This window comes from Pongo pygmaeus, chromosome 1 (assembly GCF_028885625.2).
Source record: "Pongo pygmaeus isolate AG05252 chromosome 1, NHGRI_mPonPyg2-v2.0_pri, whole genome shotgun sequence".
In the NCBI taxonomy this organism is placed as follows: Eukaryota; Metazoa; Chordata; class Mammalia; order Primates; family Hominidae; genus Pongo; species Pongo pygmaeus.
This window is the reverse complement of record NC_072373.2, coordinates 38,326,573-38,344,765: the sequence shown is the minus strand read 5'-3', so window position 1 is coordinate 38,344,765 and position 18,193 is coordinate 38,326,573. Positions and strand designations below refer to the sequence as shown.

The window sequence follows — 18,193 nt, the reverse complement described above, 5'->3', positions numbered from 1 at the left end:
AAAGAGAATAAAATACCTAGGAATACAACTTACAAGGGATGTGAAGGACCCCTTCAAGGAGAACTACAAACCACTGCTTAACGAAATAAAAGAGGACACAAACAAATGGAAGAACATTCCATCCTCATGGATAGGAAAAATCAATATCGTGAAAATGGCCATACTGCCCAAAGTAATTTATAGATTCAATGCCATCCCCATCAAGCTACCAAAGACTTTCTTCACAGAATTGGAAAAAACTACTTTAAAGTTCATGTGGAACCAAAAAGAGCCCATATTGCCAAGACAATCCTAAGCAAAAAGAACAAAGCTGGAGGCATCATGCTACCTGACATCCCACTATACTACAAGGCTACAGTAACCAAAACAGCATAGTACTGGTACCAAAACAGATATATAGACTAATGGAACAGAACAGAGGCCTTAGAAATAACACCACACATCTACAACCATCTGATCTTTGACAAACCTGACAAAAACAAGAAATGGGAAAAGGATTCTCTATTTAATAAATGGTGCTGGGAAAACTGGCTAGCCATATGTAGAAAGCTGAAACTGAACCCCTTCCTTACACCTTATACAAAAATTAATTCAAGGTGGATTAAGGACTTAAATGTGAGAACTAAAACCATAAAAACCCTAGAAGAAAACCTAGCCAATACCATTCAGGACATAGGCATGGGCAAGGACTTCATGTCTAAAACACCAAAAGCAATGGCAACAAAAGCCAAAATAGGCAAATGAGATCTAATTAAACTAAAGAGCTTCTGCACAGCAGAAGAAACTACCATCAGAGTGAACATGCAACCTACAGAATGGGAGAAAATTTTTGCAAACTACCCATCTGACAAAGGGCTTATATCCAGAATCTACAAAGAACTTAAACAAATTTACAAGAAAAAAACAAACAACCCCATCAAAAAGTGGGCAAAGGATATGAACAGACACTTCTCAAAAGAAGATGTTTATGCAGCCAACAGACACATGAAAAAATGCTCATCATCACTGGTCATTAGAGAAATGCACATCAAAACCACAATGAGATACCATCTCACACCAGTTAGAATGGAGATCATTAAAAAGTCAGGAAACAACAGATGCTGGAGAGGATGTGGAGAAATAGGAACACTTCTACACTGTTGGTGGGACTGTAAACTAGTTCAACCATTGTGGAAGACAGTATGGTGATTCCTCAAGGATCTAGAACTAGAAATACCATTTGACCCAGCCATCCCATTACTGGGTATATACCCAAAGGATTATAAATCATGCTACTATAAAGATACATGCATACGTATGTTTAGTACGGCACTATTCACAATAGCAAAGACTTGGAACTGACCCAAATGTCCATCAATGATAGACTGGATTAAGAAAATGTGGCACATATACACCATGGAATGCTATGCAGCCATAAAAAAGGATGAGTTCATGTCCTTTGCAGGGACATGGATGCAGCTGGAAACCATCATTCTGAGCAAACTATCACAAGGACAGAAAACCAAACACTGCATGTTCTCACTCATAGTTGGGAACTGAACAATGAGAACACTTGGACACAGGGCGGGGAACATCACACCCCGGGGCCTGTCATGGGATGGGGGACAGGGGAAGGGATAGCATTAGGAGAAATACCTAACGTAAATGACGAGTTAATGGATGCAGCAAACCAACATAGCACATGTATACCTATGTAATAAGCCTGCACATTGTGCACATGTACCCTAGAACTTAAAGTATAATAAAAAGAAGTTAAAAAATTAAAAAAATAAAAAATAAAATTAAAATAAAGACCAGGCACCATCAAAGGCAGATAATGACAAGTTGGGTGCATGAAGCCTAATAAGATAACTTGTCAAGGCTTCCTAGCCTCTTACTTGCCCCAGCAGAAAGAAGAATGCCAAATTTTCCTAACTACAAAGATTATCAAAATAATAATAATTTTAAGTATATTTATTAATATGTAAAACTGTTCATGATTATATAAAGTGAAGAAAAGGCAACATAATCACATTTAATGTATACACTATTCCTAGATGTATCTCAATTTCATAAACGTTAACATTTGAAAAAATGAATTTCTTAGCATTTAGGAAATAGGATATCTACAGAGAAACAAGTTAAATGCACACACCAAAAAAATGTAAAATGCCATGTGGTTGTTGTGATTACAGGTACTTTTTATTTTCTTCTTTTCACTTCCTGTATCTTCTTTGCCTGTAACAGTATGAATTGCTCTAATAACAAAATTGTTTAAAAACTCCTTCATGTACATGAAGCACTTCTAGCTCCTCAAAAAAGTGATTTGACACTTTTCATCTCAAGCAAGCTGAAACAGAGCTTTTCCAGCCTGCTTTTGCACATGGGAAACTATAAAGCTCAAAGGAGTTAGGTCACTTACCCAGTATCATACACTGTGGTGTGTAAGCCCAGCCAAGACAGGCGTCTGGGGGTCCTGAAGATCCTCTCCATGATTAGCACACTAGTTTTGTGCCATTGCCGCAGCCCATGCACCCCCTAAAAGTGAGGCTCAAGATGAGCTAACCCCTTGCCCTTACCTCTGCCAGGCGGGAGTGCTTGTGGACATTCTCGCCTTTTTGCACGCTTGGAGCCAGCTGCTGCAGGACACCCCTGCTGCTTGTCAGTGCTCTTGTCAGCCGAGCAAACTTCCCCCAGCCTGAAGCAAGTGGAAGAGTGAAAAGACAGGGTCAACCACATCCCAAAGGTGCACAGACATTCACATTACAAGTTACACTGTCAGAAACAGACACCCCCAATTCCCTCCTAAGCTCCCATGAGTCACTCTGCATCCCTGCAAGCAAGACTCACTGCTCAGAAAAGCACCTTGTGTGTCGCAATTTGCTTTTCCCCTGCACTTTCACTTCATCCTATTCATAGTTTGTGAAGTTGGTAGAGCAGGTTTTAGTACCATTTTACAAATAGGGAGACTAAGACACAGAGTGCCTGGACAATAAGAAAGAGTCTAGAACATCTCTCCACTCTGGCCCAAGGCTTCTTCAGAAGATAATATGGGGTAATTTATATGTTTCTCTGACTTGGTAACTTGGCTCTGGCTGCTCCCAGTCCCCAGGCTATCTGTTCTTGCAGAAACAGCTGGTTCTGCATTTTAAGTGGACAAGCTAGTCAAATGGCCATTCTATGCATTACCTTCTCCAAGGCCAGGGGAATAAGAAATGATTTCAACCCCTGGGTAGGTGGGGGAAAAGAACTGATAGATGTCAGTCTGCTTTAGGATGGGAGAAAGATGGTTGGTGACAGGTCTTTACTGAGAATCGAAGATGTCTGAGTGATCTTGACACCTTTTAAAGGCCCCCAAAGACAATTGTCCATTTCAACACTCAATAACCCATCTGTACCAAGGTTATGACCATGGCAGTTGCCCCATGAGACCCTTGAAGTCCTGTCAGTATTCTCAAGACCAGGCTTGGGTTTTAGGAGCTCCAAAAACCCAGACGCGGGGTATACTGCAAATAAACAGAGCATGCAACTATTTTTACATTACAGCAAAAGCAGGACTAGGTGATTTTATTTTTTTATATCCTTTAGAGTTTAGAAGCATTCAGCACCTTCCAGTAGAAATCTCATCTGCCAAATTTTACCCTGGAGCAACTTTCCAAGATAGACTTATAGAATCCAGAGGACAATGGAGTTAAACAGAAGAATGTCCATATTTTATTTTTCTACACAACCTGTGAGAATCATAAACTGAGCAAATCAGCTCTTTTTTATCTCATTCCAGAAGTGCCAGGCTTTAATAAAAAGCCAGTAGTGCTTTCATCCACCCTGATGCCATGAAGCAGAAATGTGGAACTGCTGGGGTTGGCTTGAAAAGATACACATAGTGGTTTGACTGTGGAGGGGAAGGTTCCCATTAATGTTAACAGGAGGGGACAGCATGGACCCTGTAGGGGTCTTTGACATCTCCCCGAATGTCAATGAATGTGCTATGGGAACTATGAACTAAGATTTTTTAAAAGTCACTTTCAGAGGCAGGCTCTACTTCAGCTTAAAATAAAGCTGAAACTGGATTCCAAAAAGCTTTTCGAGAAGAGCAGAGAGTTTATTTTTTAGTCAGTTGTATATGTAAACATCAGCAAAGGCTCTGCACCCACCTTACCACCACCACCAGTGTGATCTATATACTGTGAGAACAGTGATGAGAGGGAGCTGGCAGGGCAGGTGTCCCAAACCCCTTGGTTCATCACCTGATATAACATAAAAGAATAAAAAGGAATATCCCTGGACCTCTGGGCATTTCCCTAGACTCAGGATAGCCCCTCATTCTCTGGCCTAGCCCTGATTCACTTTGCAAGAGTGGGCTCTTAAAACAGTGAGCTCTCAGCTGGCTGAGCAAGGGCATGGGAAGGTGAGTGGGTGTTGAAAAGGAAATGGATGAACAGTGTGAAATTTCCATTACACTTCTACCCAGCATGGGCAGAAAGGAAGGAAGGAAGTTTTCTCCCAAGTTCCCAAACCCATATTTTCCTTCCTGCTCTGTAGATACTTTATAATGTCAATCATGACTCACCAGATGAAAAAATAGATTCATTCACTCATGTGTTAATTCTATAAACGTAACTACTATGTACCAGGCATGGTACTAGATACTAGAGATACTAACATGAATAAGACACAGATTCTGGCCTCAGAGAGCACACACTCTAGCAGGGAAAACTGACAATTAAGAAACCATGACATAGTGAGCTAAGTTCTATGACAGGGATGAGTACAGAATGCTACGGCCAAGACTGTCAAAAGAAGACATACCTAATCCAGGCTGGGGAGTCAAAGCAGGTTTCCTGGAGGAGATGGCACTAGAGCAAAGTTTTGAACAATGAGTAAGAATTAGATAGACTTAAGGAAAGAAAGATATCCCACACAGAAGGAACAGCACCTACAAAGGCAGAAAATTATAAAACAGGGTAATATGCCCGTGAAGAACAAGACATTCTGAATGGCTGGATAAAGGGTCATGGCTTATAAGTGGGAGGGGGATGCCAGGTGTGTCCTGAGATGATGCTAAAGAGGTTGGTAGGGGCCAAACCAAGAAGAATCTGGACAGTAAAAACCTAGAAGGTGAGTTAAGAAATTTGAACTTCATCCTGAAACCCACCGAGAGCCACTGAAGTACTTTAAATTTGGTGAGGAGGGAGATACACATGCCAATCTGCATTTAAAATGAACAAAACAACAAAGTGGATAGTGGGCTGGAAAAAAAAAAAAAAGAAAAGACTGACAGATAAAGGATACGTCAGGACAACAGGTAAGAGACCATGTGGGCCTGGACCAATGCTGTGGCCTGGGCCAGGGGTCAAGGGGAGACTTGAGGGCAGCTACAGAGTCAGAACTCTGAAAAAAATAGCTACACAGGAAAAGAAGAAGCAACCTAGGAGGCTCCTGAGTTTCTGGTTTGGGTGACAACTGGGGTGACAGCTATTCAATGAGATTAAAAACATAGGAAGAGCAAACCAGTTTGGTGAAAGATAATACATACAATTTGGACCAACAATGTCTCTTATAGCAGACCCATCAGAAGAATCACTTCTGGAGAAAGTGAAACTCCTATTGTACAAAAGGCCAAATGGGAGGGGACAACCCAAACTGAACTTAGCTCAAAATGGTCTTGCTCAGGGGAAATCAGACAGTCATTTTCCGCGTGATTCATCATCATCCTTCAAGGAAGGATACTGGCCTACCCCAGCAGACTTACCTGCTCTGTGTATTGAACCCCCACTTGGTTTAGGCAGGCATATATTAGATCATTGACTGTGCTTTACTGTTTTATTTGCTTACCTGTCTATCCCTTCTCCCAAATAGACTCAGAGGCTCTATCGCAGGTGTTTCCTTGTGTCCAGCACCTAGCATGAGGCCAGGCACCCAACAGGTGAATACAATAGGTGTATTGGACAAATAAAGAACAAATATTTTTTTCTCTCATCAACCTACTTCTGTCTGGGTTTCCAATAGACATAAAGTCCCAAAGGATAGGCGGCCCATTTCACAAACTCTCTTCAGTTTCAGGGGATATTTCTGTGCCTCTCTTTTGCCAGGCATTTTTCTGTACCCACTCCTCCAATTATATCCCACTTGGAAGTTCAGCACTGAATTGAGCTCAAATGAAGAAACCCCTGGCCCAGGATTCTTCCAGTTCTATCACAAATGTCACCAGCAAGTTAGGCATAACAGGGCTGTGGATGCCATGAGAAAATTGAAACCATACCATGATCAGGAAAATGAGAGGGGAAGTGAGCAGGAGCAGAAAAGGAAGAGTATAGAGAGAAAAAGGACAAAGGAGGGGAAAACAGTACACAATCTAGCAATCAGCTAAAAGGTATTTACTGGGTCTTTTCTCCATTCTCAGGAATGGAGAAATGGCTTTTCCCCTGTCTTGACCCCACAATGCCTGGTGGGTGTCAACTTAGCTGAGCCACCAATGAGCCTGAATATTTCTTTTTCAGGCCAGAAGAGATGGTGCTGGGATGAGTTAGAATTCCAACTCCTCTGAGAATAAGTCCAGGGGTACCAAAAAAGACAGAGGCCAGCCTTGTCCTGAGATACAGGGTCAGAAATTCAGAGGAGCTGATAGCATAATCCAAACATCCAGCAAAGAATAGTGGACACAGGGTACAGCATGGAGAGTCAGTGTGGACCACTGCCTAAGCGTCCTCAAGTCTCCTCCCACAATCTTTTCCTTACCAATGTATAAAGAACCAAAAATCTAGAATGGCTTCCTCAAGTAGCAGTCATTAAATCATCACTTTCCCATCAACCTAAGGATACGGACATAAAATATTAACATTGAAGGGGGTGGGGCCTGCGACTTGTGTCTATTACTATTTCTCCCATGTCCAACATGAAGATACATGCAGAAGGGTCAACAGTTACAACAGTTTGCCAGAGCCTTCATCCTTCAATATTCTACATCTCTGGCTCTTAGAAACCTACTCCGAAGTTTTGCATTCCTTTTGTTGTCTGCATTTGGCTCAAGTTTAACTCTGAATTTAGAAGTAAACATGTGAATCTTTGAAAATGAATTTGCTCCTTTAATATGAGATTAGTTGGTGGGATAATAGAGAAAACAAGAGGATTGACTCATCCTTTGGTGAGCAAGGTAAAGAGAAAATTCTGAGCTTTACACTCTACTTCTATACTCATTTGCCCAACCCTGCTGGCTCAGAAGACAGAACACAACAGAAACATATCCCACAGCCTACTCCCAATTATCTATAACAAAAGAAAAAGCAAGAGAAGGAACAAATGAAATCACTGGAGCATCACAGATTCTCATTTTAGGCAGGAATTCCTACCTACTCTCTCATTCAGCCTTTAAGTGTGCACACACACACACACACACACACACACACACACCCCAGAGCTGTTAGCAAACAGCAAACCTAACTTGATTTTCATTCCCTTCTCCATGCCATCCATGGGCACTATTTGTCAGAGTGTAAGAGAATTACTGTCAAAAGACAGAGAGCAAAGTGAAGATGAGGAAGTCAGAGGCCTACCTAGCTCATAAAAAGGATGGCGAGAACTGGTACACCAAATGACAGAGGGGGCTCTGGAAACATTTGCAGGACCCATCCCCTGTGCCTGAGGCTCTGGGTAGAAGAGGAGTTACTTTGTGTCAGATCCTGAAATAGGCCACTGTCAATTATCCCATGTGTTGGACCCTTTGTGGGTGATTTGTGGGAAAACTGGGGGCACAAACTGGCTTCTTGCATCACTATCAGGATGCACCCACCCCAGCCCCAAGTCCCCAAATTAGGTACTACATGACCTGAGAAAACAAAGTAATTTTAAAGACAATTTGAACACAACTGATTTAAAAGGCTAATATGGTGGTGGGAAAACATCCCATGGGACAATGCCAAAAAGCAATTATCTGGGAATTTTCTGAGATTTTAGATTATCCACATTTCCATTCCATCTCCAAAGTGAATTCTAAACAAGCCTAAGTCAGCAAGACTCTTAAGACCCTTAATGATGACTGAGGTGCTGTACTGAAAACCCAGCTGGTCTCCTGGAAACAAGCTGCTGAGAGTACATCCAAGAAGAAATGCCAAGCCAGGAGAACAATCCAACCACATGGCAGCATACTTTCTAGGATCTAGATTTGATCCCTGCAGCCAAAACTGCAGTTTATAGACTTAAAATAACAAGGCCTAGAGAATTATCATGTGCTTCCATCATAAACACACTAATATAAAGTTTGACTTGTCCTAAGCAGACCACCAAACCACAGTGGGCCAGGGGCATGATGACATGGCAAGTGGGAAGGTCTGAACATATCTGCCATGGCACTTGAAATGGATAGACTTATAAAGCCATGTCTTTCAGAAGACATTAAGCGTGGTCTACTAGCAGGATTCCTACATCAAGGACTAACGTGTGTGTGTATGTGTCAAATTTTTATGAATCAAGCCACAAGTTACTCCTATTTATTTCACTGACAAAAACAATTAATATCTGGTCCCCTCAGCTAAGAAGAAACAGAGTAAATGTGTGTGTGTCTGTAAGTATGTATGTGTGTGTACCAAAACTCTTCCAGCAAAGAAATGCATCATTGAGGCAGGTTAAATGAAGTGGAGCATTTTATTCCTGGAAAATAAACCTAAGTTTCACTACATCACTCTGATTTATCCCTCTTCAGGTTTCATGAGCATCAAATGCGGGCACCTACATGCCAGGTACGGAGCATTCTGTTAGGTATGCTTTTCCTACTAAATAATACCAGCACATCACCTGCAAATGTTCCAGTAGTAATAAAAACAAAACATTTTGATTCAATCAAATCACATAACTTAAGTTTTTATAAGAAAAATTGCAAAAATAGGTGTCAAAATATTCAATTGCCTTCCAAATATTACTTATGAGTTTATCAGGTTAAAAAAGCAACTGGCCTTTCTATATGGTAACAAGATGGTACTTAATCATGAGTGACCTACTGCCATGAAATAGCTACTGCACTGAGAAATCTTCAAATTAGAAACTAGAAATTGGGCAATCATGAATCTGTAAGAAAAGGGAGACTTCAGGTGGCTGAAACACTGGTTGACAGACTTTGCATCTCCTGCAGTCTTAAAACCAAAAGGCAGGCTGAAATTGATTTATTGAGCTATCAGACAGTTTTAAAAAATAGGATGCGCTGGTATTAACAGTACTGTGCTCTGAACTCCATAAATGTGAGTGTCTAAATGTGCCAGGATTTTAAATACCCTCAGAGGACACAGCCCTCGAGAGAGCATCCACATAATGCTTTTTATTTCCTCCTATAATGCTCATTTAACAACAAAAATTTTGTCACATCAAAAATAATATGTCTCAGTTTAACTCTCCCCTGGACTCCACTCTCATCTCTTTGCTACATCTCAGAAAACCACAAGGAGCAGAGGTCTCCAGCAGAGCTGAAAAATCAACCACAGAGCCAGGTAGCACTGCAACATGAAAAAGCTCCTAGCCTCTTGGTTATCTTGAGTGTGAACTATGAACGAGGGATGTGAAAGAGGTGCTATGTCACCCCCTAATCCCAAACCTCTGGGACTAACATGCCATCTTTTTTATATCCTGATGAGCTGGACCTCTTCAGGGGTACAGTTGTTCCAGAAATCCTGAGCCATCTCCTTTCCTGGGTCTCCCATGTTATGCAAATAATACATGCATATGATATGGCTGAGGCGAGTGCTAAAATCTGTGATCACACAACTGTTTAAATGACCCATATAGAAATGTTACTTAGGACCCTGGCTTCATTAATGTTATGTTCCAAATGAATTAACCAGTCACAGACTTAATCAACCACAGATGCAAAGATGTGCTAAAGTCTGCTTTAACAATCTTGAAGTGCTAGAATTCAGTCCAATCTAAGAAAGTTTATATATAAAGCAGATGAATGTAGCCATAGACCACCCTATTGGTATGACTGACATTTGTTATGTGAAAACTTGAAAAGATTCTGATGATACTAGTTGCCAAACTGTCTTCTTCTGCCTAACTAATATCAGAAAGGGTTAATTATTAAAGGTATGAAATTGATTCAAATGCTTTCCTAAACAAAGTGTTTTTTCTCTCCTTCTCCTACCCCCATATACTCCAGAATGACACAGTGCTTTGCTCTATACAAATTAAAGTTAGAATCTTGAGGTTTGTAAAGTGATTGCCTTGACAACCTTAAATGCTCTGTAACGAGAGCCACAATAAAGACAAAAAAGGCATAAATGTATTTGTACAAGTCAGAATTACTAACCTTTACATGAATCATCCTCAATTGGCTGTTTGAAAGCTGTTATGTCACTGAAAGTGCAAAGAAATAAAACCACTTTATCCTGTTCGTTTCGAATTGGAGCAATTTTCACAAAGAACCACACAGGTGTCCCTGAAAGGAATATCAAAAGGTTGGTCAGTAATTTGCATTCTCATTTGAGGGGCTATGGAAGCAAAGACTTGGGAATGAATAGGTACAAATATTAATTCATTTTTTAAATGGTCTTATTCCTTCAAATGCTGGGTTATCACACCATAAATTTTTTTTCTTGCTGGAATAAAAGCTTTCACAGTGACTATTCAGTGAGGGGTTTCTCCTGTTCGGCTAACTTTCTAAGTGCAAATCTCTTAACTTGTAAAATGGTTAGGAAATAGGTTGAAACCCCTACCTGATCTTATGGAAGAAACTTAGTACAAAGACCTAAAGACTTACCTTAGACCACATAATGGACAGTAAAGAGTAGGGGCCAAGATAGGCCCTGCCAACCATGGCCAGCAGACCATGCCAACTCAAATTTCAAACCTCATCCATTGCTAAAGGACCCACGGGTCAAAATCCAGTTTAGGAATCCACCAATTTGACTCACATGACCAATCACACATGGGCCAGAAACTATATTTCTTTTTTTTTTTAGACTCCCAGGCTGGAGTACAATGGTGCAATCTCGGCTCACTGCAACCTCTGCCTCCTGGGTTCAAGTGATTCTCTTGCCTCAGCCTCCCGAGGTAGCTGGGATTACAGGCACCCACCACCACGCCCGGGTAATTTTTGTATTTTTAGTAGAGGCAGCCAAGGTGCTCTCGAATTCTCAACCTCCAGTGATCTGCCACCTTGGCCTCCCACAGTGCTGGGATTACAGGCATGAGCCACTGCGTCCGGCCCAGAAACTATATTTCTACATCCCTCTCCTTAAGATAAAAATCTAAAAGATCCAATACAATGGTAAATGACAAGGCATTGAAGAAGGAAAGGAACACCACAATGATTCCCTCATACAAAGCTCTCCAGAAAAGGAGAATTCCAAGCAGGTTTGGGCTTCAATCACATTAGTGCCATAGGAAGCTCAATGAATGTGTTTCAATATCAATCCTTGTTCCTGAGCTAGAGTGGAGGATAAACGAGTTCTTCCTAAGCACTGTCTTCATCCACAGAAGGAGGTAGTCAGGGCTATTCTGACTGGCTTCTCAGAGAGAGTACCCACTCAGGTATCAACAGTCAAATATCTGCACAGTCACTCGCTGGCTTCCCAAAAATAATTAAGGAAAATAAATAAACATTTTCTAGCCATAGAGAAGCTATCACAGCAAGAAGCACCAATTTATTCTATGATACAAAATTAAAAGAGACACAAAGCAATCCTATGTTCTTTTCTTCCTAGTTCTTATATTCCAGTTCCTACAATAGCATCTAGAAGAACTGAATAACTATTTGTTGAATTTTGCATAACTGGAAAAATACTTAGCATACTATTTTATAACCATTTGCAAATCAAAATAAGGTAGCTATTTCCCCATGCTAAGTAATAGTTTCCTATGTAGCCGGCACTGTGCTCAGCATTTGACATATATTATTTTGTGAGATAGAGAGCAGACAACTCACTGAATCTTGGAGATGAAAATAGATCCTCAAGAGGTCACCTGGCTTTCTCTGTCCACAATCACATCGAACTCTGTACTATACACCAGGGACAGACAGACATCTCTGATTAACATTAGGCTTAGTTAGCCAATCTAGCTTGACAACAGCTACTTTACAGATTTGGCTATACCACCTATTCACATGTCAGTAGTAATAACCCTGAAATGTACAAACAGGCAGCAAGTAGATCCAATGGAAATGTGTTCTCCTTAAATCTTGATTATCTATGTCTTCCTCTACAGTAAATTTTAACCTTCTTTCCATTCTCTTTGCATAATTTTCAGCTGCCAGTTTCTACGTGTTCTGCAAATACCAGCAGATTATAATGTCACCTTAAGAAGTGTTTTGAAAGAAAATTCTACCATATAAAAATCACAAATAGCATTTCAAAGTCAAGAATATGACCTTTGAATTGTTCACTGTTTTTGGAAGTATGTATTACTATTCCTCCCAGTCTTTTCCTCAGAATCTGCAGGATTTAAAACCATTTTCAATTAAGCAACAGAAAACTCAAAGTGTCACAGCAATTAAGCTTATATACTCACAGCTCTCAATTGTACCCTATCTGTTAAGGCAAAAACACACAAATCAAAAAAACCATCTTTTTTTTTTGCTGTAAAAAAATTTAAGCATTTTTTCAGATGATAAACCAGAAAATACTGCTAATTACTCCCCACTTAACAGGTGAATTTATTTAAACTGTGTCTCTGTTGCCCAGGCTGGAGTACATCGTGAGTGGGTTCCTGTCATCTGATTTATTACTAATTTGACAAATGTATTACTAATTTGACCAATTAGTAATAAATCAGATGACAGGAACCCACTCATGATGTCTACTCCTAGAATCTCCAGAACCCTCCCCTCCCAGCTGCAGCCCTGCGGCCCATCACTGCACTGCACCAGCTGGGCCCGATGCCTGGGAACTTGCTCATTCTTCATGTTTCATTTATGATTACAGGGGTGGATGACACTAAGCCACATCTCCAAGATCATGAAAACCATTTTATTAGTCATACTGGGTGGCCTTTTTCATTTGTCCACAGTTCAAGCTTATCATGAATGAACTCTCCCCTCTTAACAGGTCCATTTGTTTAAAGTGTGTCTCTCCGTCACCCAGGCTGCACAATCTTGGCTCACTGCAATCTCCATGTCCTGGATTCAAGCGATTCCCCTGCCTCAGTCTCCTGGGTAGCTGGGACTACAGGTACATGCCACCACACCTGGCTAATTTTTGTATTTTTGGTAGAGATGGTGTTTCACTATGTTGGCCAGGCTGGTCTCGAACACCTGACCTCAGGTGATTCTTCTGCCTCAGCCTCCCAAAGTGCTGGGATTACAGGCGTGAGCCACTGCACCTGGCCACGTTCCCTGATTAAACACATACTATTCTGACCATTCCTTTGCAGTATCTAAATATATATCTTGTAACAAAAATTCATACAATCAGGACATACTGCCTTGGAGTTCATCTTGAGCTAAATATGGGGGCTTTTTGAGGGAAAGGACCTCCTTTTTCCTGATCTGGTGCTTCTCTGTGGAAGAACATCTTTCAATGTAACATTCTGGACCTTTTTCCTAGGTTGGTTGGTAATCTGGGAGACAAGAGCTGGATATGTGTAGCTTGGCCCCTTCTCTACTTTGCTCCTGCAAAAGGCAGGAAGGATGGCTGGTAGGATGAGAAGCCTGCAGTTCTCCAGTACTACCTGTGACTTGCAGGTAACTCTGTCTGATTCTAGGGTTCACTTTTAGAAACTCACTTGCCCACAGGTATAAACTACATCCCCCAGGATCAGCTTTATTAGTCATAAAAGTAACATCTTATTCTCTATTGCAGCAGTCCCCAGCCTTTTTGGCACCAGGGACAGGTTTCATGGAAGACAATTTTTCCATGGACTAGGGTGGGGGGATGATTTCAGGATTAAACTGCTCCACCTCAGATCATCAGGCATTAGATTCTCATAAGGAGCAGGCAACCTCACATATACAGTTCACAATAGGGTTCGCGCTTCTAAGAGAATCTAATGCCACTCCTGATCTGACAGAAGGTGGAGCTCAGGTGGTAAAGCTCACTCAGCTGCCGCTCACCTCCTGCTATGTGGCCTAGTTCCTAACAGGCCATGGACTGGTAGCAGTCTGTGGCCTGGGAGCTGGGGACCCCTGCTATATTGGCCTGATTCCTTTATCTCTCTCAATTGGTTCTGATCATGGACAGGGAAGTTAAGTGTTATGTACTGGCTGCCTCAAAGTTTAACAGCTAATGACTGTTTCTTTAAATAGATCATAATACACTCCAAGGGCAAAAGACCTGATCTACTTTATCTGTCTTACCACCGGGCACCCCTACTTCCTGGCATTCAATGTAGTCTTATGCACACGGTCATGTGAAGCCATTGCATCGCCCCACTCCGGGGAGTGCTGTCATGGAGTTGCACAACAGCCTTGGTGGGTTAGATGCTCTAGGAATGCTAAATTTAAAAAAATAAATCCTACAACCAGTGTTTTCAGTCCCAAACTATCACTACCCAAACAGTCTAAGAAAGCGAGTAGAATGGGCTTAAATTTTCATTTCTGGAATTCTTTCAGAAGAGAACATAAGTAAGTCCCTCCTAGGTGATACAGACCAGTATTTCAACCTTTTCCACTTAAGAGCAAAGGATTTTTATTTAATGAAATATAACTTAAAGATTCAATATATGAAACAGTTGCTTCAAGTGAACGTGAACCATCTGGAACCTGAAGCCCCATGCAAGCCAGTTTCCCTTCTACCCTCCAAGGATATTCAGGAATACTTTGGCTCCATTCAGACATTGACTTTCCTACAGACAGAACTTGGGGCAAGTAGCCTACAGGGGTCTCTCCTAGAACGCAAATTCTGCAGCAGGATCCATTCCATCAAGATGCTAGAGAGGCAATAAATGCAAATATTCATATACATACACAGAAAATCAGGAAGAAGTTAAATTTCTGCCTCCTTACCCAAGTGCCTACCATGGAAAAACAGAAAAGTAAGCATTTGATGTCCTACTGCGAAAAGGACAAAGGGTCAATGTTAAATCCTTTATTAAAGAAAGATCTATGTACACACCCAGGAACAACATAGCACTTGATAACCCTACTGATGGCAGAGGCTGCTGCTGCTGGGAGGGAGGCTCTTTCCAGGATGAGAATATCCAATGGGAGGCCAGTTCCAGGTCAGCCTTTTTAGATCACTCTGATTTTCATCCCTTATGTAGCTTCCTTAGGTCATGTAGTAATGAACCTGACAACCTAACCTGGCTTTGAGGTTCCTCAGCCTTTGCAGCCAGATAACAAAACAGCAAGGCTCAGATGTACGAGAGAATTTTTGGCCTCCATCAATCTTCTTTCTACCCTGGGCTTCCTCCCAAGTACTCTCTGTAATCAGGCATCTGGGTGTCCAGACCATATTCGACAGCAATGGAACAGACCAAGCCACTGTGATTGGCTTTTGGGAAGGGTTGACCTCTAATAGGTCCAGAAACTAGACTTGAGGATGGTAGCCTGCCCCAGGAAATAGAACAATTGGTCTGGGGTCAACTTTATGGAGATGAATGACAAGTACAGAGAGGATGAGACAGCACCAGAGGGATGTAATGGCCACTGGCCATTAGAACATCTGACACTTAGTCCCAAGCCCTGAGTTTGAGCCCTTTATCTTCAGTTATTCGGAGCCTTGGCCGCATCAGTTTAACTTCTCTCACCATCAGCCTCTTCATTTGTAAAATGGGGATAACAGAGTTACTTAAAATAAAGTAAAAATACCCACATGTCTGATACATAGGTGTTTAAAACTCTCTCCTTCCTTCCTTCCTTCCCTCCCTCCCTCCCTCCCTGCCTGCCTGCCTGCTTTCTTTCTTTCTGTCTGTCTTTCTCTCTCTCTCTTTCTTTCTTCTTGCTTTCTTTCTTTCTTTTCTTTCTTTCTTTCAAGATGGAGTCTCACTCTATTGCCTAGGCTGGGGTGCAGTGGTGCAATCTCGGCTCACTGCAACTTCTGCCTCCCAGGCTCAAGCGATTCTCCTGCCTCAGCCTCCTGAGTACCTGGGATTACAGCTGCCCACCACTGCACCCGGCTAATTTTTATATTTTTAGTAGAGATGGGGTTTTGCCATGTTGGCCAAGCTAGTCTTGAACTCCTGACCTCAGGTGATCTGCCCGCCTCGGCCTCCCAAAGTGCTGTGATTACAGGTGTGAGCCACCGCGCCTGGCCCCAAAATTATCACTTTCCTTTCTTCCTTCCTTTTAAATTTCTCACCTGTAAGACGGAAATGCCCAACCTCATTTCACATGGTTGTTTGAATGACTTAAAAACAGGAAGTATTTCAAAGTGTTTAAGAAAACTCTGAAACTGCCTCGGCCTGTTTTGAGGAAAGAGGGCCAGTCTCAAACATAACAAGCGCAAAACTAGAAAAATCAATACTTAAGCCTCAACATAATTAAAATTGCATTGATGAGCATAAAACAAGACCTAAATAAATGGAGAGAGTTAAATTGTTTGTAGATAAGATTCCATTTTATAAGATGTCAAACCTCTCCCTCTAATATATATATCTAATACAATTTCAATCAGTCTCAGCTGTTTTTGTATTTGTTTTTCTCTGACTCCGATGAATTAAAATTCAATTCAAACAGAAAAATTAAGGTGTAAGCATGGCCAATAAATCTTTGAAATTATTAGAAAGAACAATAATAACAGGGACTGCCTACTACAGTAATTAAGAGTCACTGGCACAGGCCTCAAAAGAAAAACAATAAAAATAATATCATTCATTGAGTACTTACAATGGGGTCAGGCCCTGAAACATTGTGGTTTACTTCTCACAATGACTCTATAATGTGGAATAGCTACTATTATTCCCATTTCAAATGTGGGGAACCCAAGTGGACAAGTATCCTAATCAAACTCACATAGCTAATAAATTACTAGAGGGTTCCTAGAGAAGAAGACAGAAACAAACTCACATATGTGTGAGACCTTAGCATATAAACAAAAGGGCATTTCAAATCAGAAAGGAAAAATTGGATTATTTAATAAATAGTAATGGGACAGCTGAATAAGCAATGTGGAAAATAAGTTAGATTATTGCTTCACATAATATATAAAAATAAATTCCAAATGGTTTAATATTCTAAATATTTTAACACAACTATAAAGATACGAAAAGGAAAAAAGGAAGCGTATTTTTATTATTTAGGTAAGGAGAAGAACTTCCTAAGCATTATATAAAACTCAGAACCATAAAGGAAAACAGTGACATAAAACTTGTTCACTTCTAAATGGTTTTTAAAAAAAAAGTTTAAAAAGTTAAAAGAAAAAATGTTTAAATAGAGAAAAATGTTTTTCAATATGTCTATGGTTTACGATCAATATTCATTACATATAAGCAGCTCCTATCACTGAATAAATAAAAGATAACCCATTCAGCAAATAAGCAAAATATGATTGCTTTGCCTGTTAGATTTGGCTCTACAACTAGACTGTAACCTCCTCAAAGGCAGAGTCAGTTTCTTACATCTACATCTCTGTGACCCACCAGGTCTGGCATAGTGCTGAGCCTACAGTAGGTAATCAATATGTACTTGGCCAGCAGCTTCTCCTTGCTAGCTCAGCAGAAATGCTGTCAGATACCTTTCCCTGGGCTTCTCTGACTGGGAAACTAATCCAGAGCTCCCAGATTCCAGGCCGCCAGCCACACCACAAATTGTGGAGTCACACGCTGGGGAGTGTGGTCCAGAGGATGTACTGACTGCTTTTATTCAGGGTTAATACTTCTTGATTTTCTTGTTTGAAAAATTGAAAAATTAATTGAGTAGCACAGGAGTGAACACATGAATATTTACTGAATGACTTCATTAATGACAACTGTCGTTGATGTAAGAAAATCAGGCCAGGCTTGGTGGCTCATGCCTGTAATCTCCACCTGGGAGGTAGAGACGGGTGGATGGCTTGAGCTAAGGAGGTGAAGACCAGCCTGGCCAACATGGTGAAACCCCGACTCTACAAAAATACAAAAAAAAATTAGCTGAGCATGACGGTGTGTGCCTATGGTCCCAGGTACCTGGGTGGCTGAGATGGGAGGATGGCTGGAGCCTCGGATGCAGAGGTTGCAGTGAGCTGAGATCGCGCCACTGCACTCCAGCTTGGGCGACATAGCCAGACCCAGTCTCGAAAAAAAAAGAAAGAAAAGAAAATCATACAGCATACTAAACATTAGGCAAGTAACAATACGAAATATACAGCACTCCAGAAAT

The 18,193-nt window shown here is 41.1% G+C and overlaps 1 protein-coding gene across 3 annotated transcripts in view; it reads right to left on the bottom strand.

Moving 5' to 3' along the window:
• Positions 1-18,193, bottom strand: part of KCNH1 (potassium voltage-gated channel subfamily H member 1) — a 468,663-nt gene that overhangs the window by 408,402 nt on the left and 42,068 nt on the right. For all 3 annotated transcript variants that reach the window (XR_008501421.2, XM_054480226.2, XM_054480237.2), the window contains exons 4-5: positions 10,271-10,399; positions 2,559-2,677 (exon numbers count right to left, since the gene is read on the bottom strand). Coding sequence is in view for 2 of the 3 variants with exons in the window: in XM_054480226.2 (XP_054336201.1) it covers positions 2,559-2,677; positions 10,271-10,399 (248 nt within the window). In the remaining variant the exon portion in view is untranslated. The remainder of the gene's footprint in view (positions 1-2,558; positions 2,678-10,270; positions 10,400-18,193) is intronic.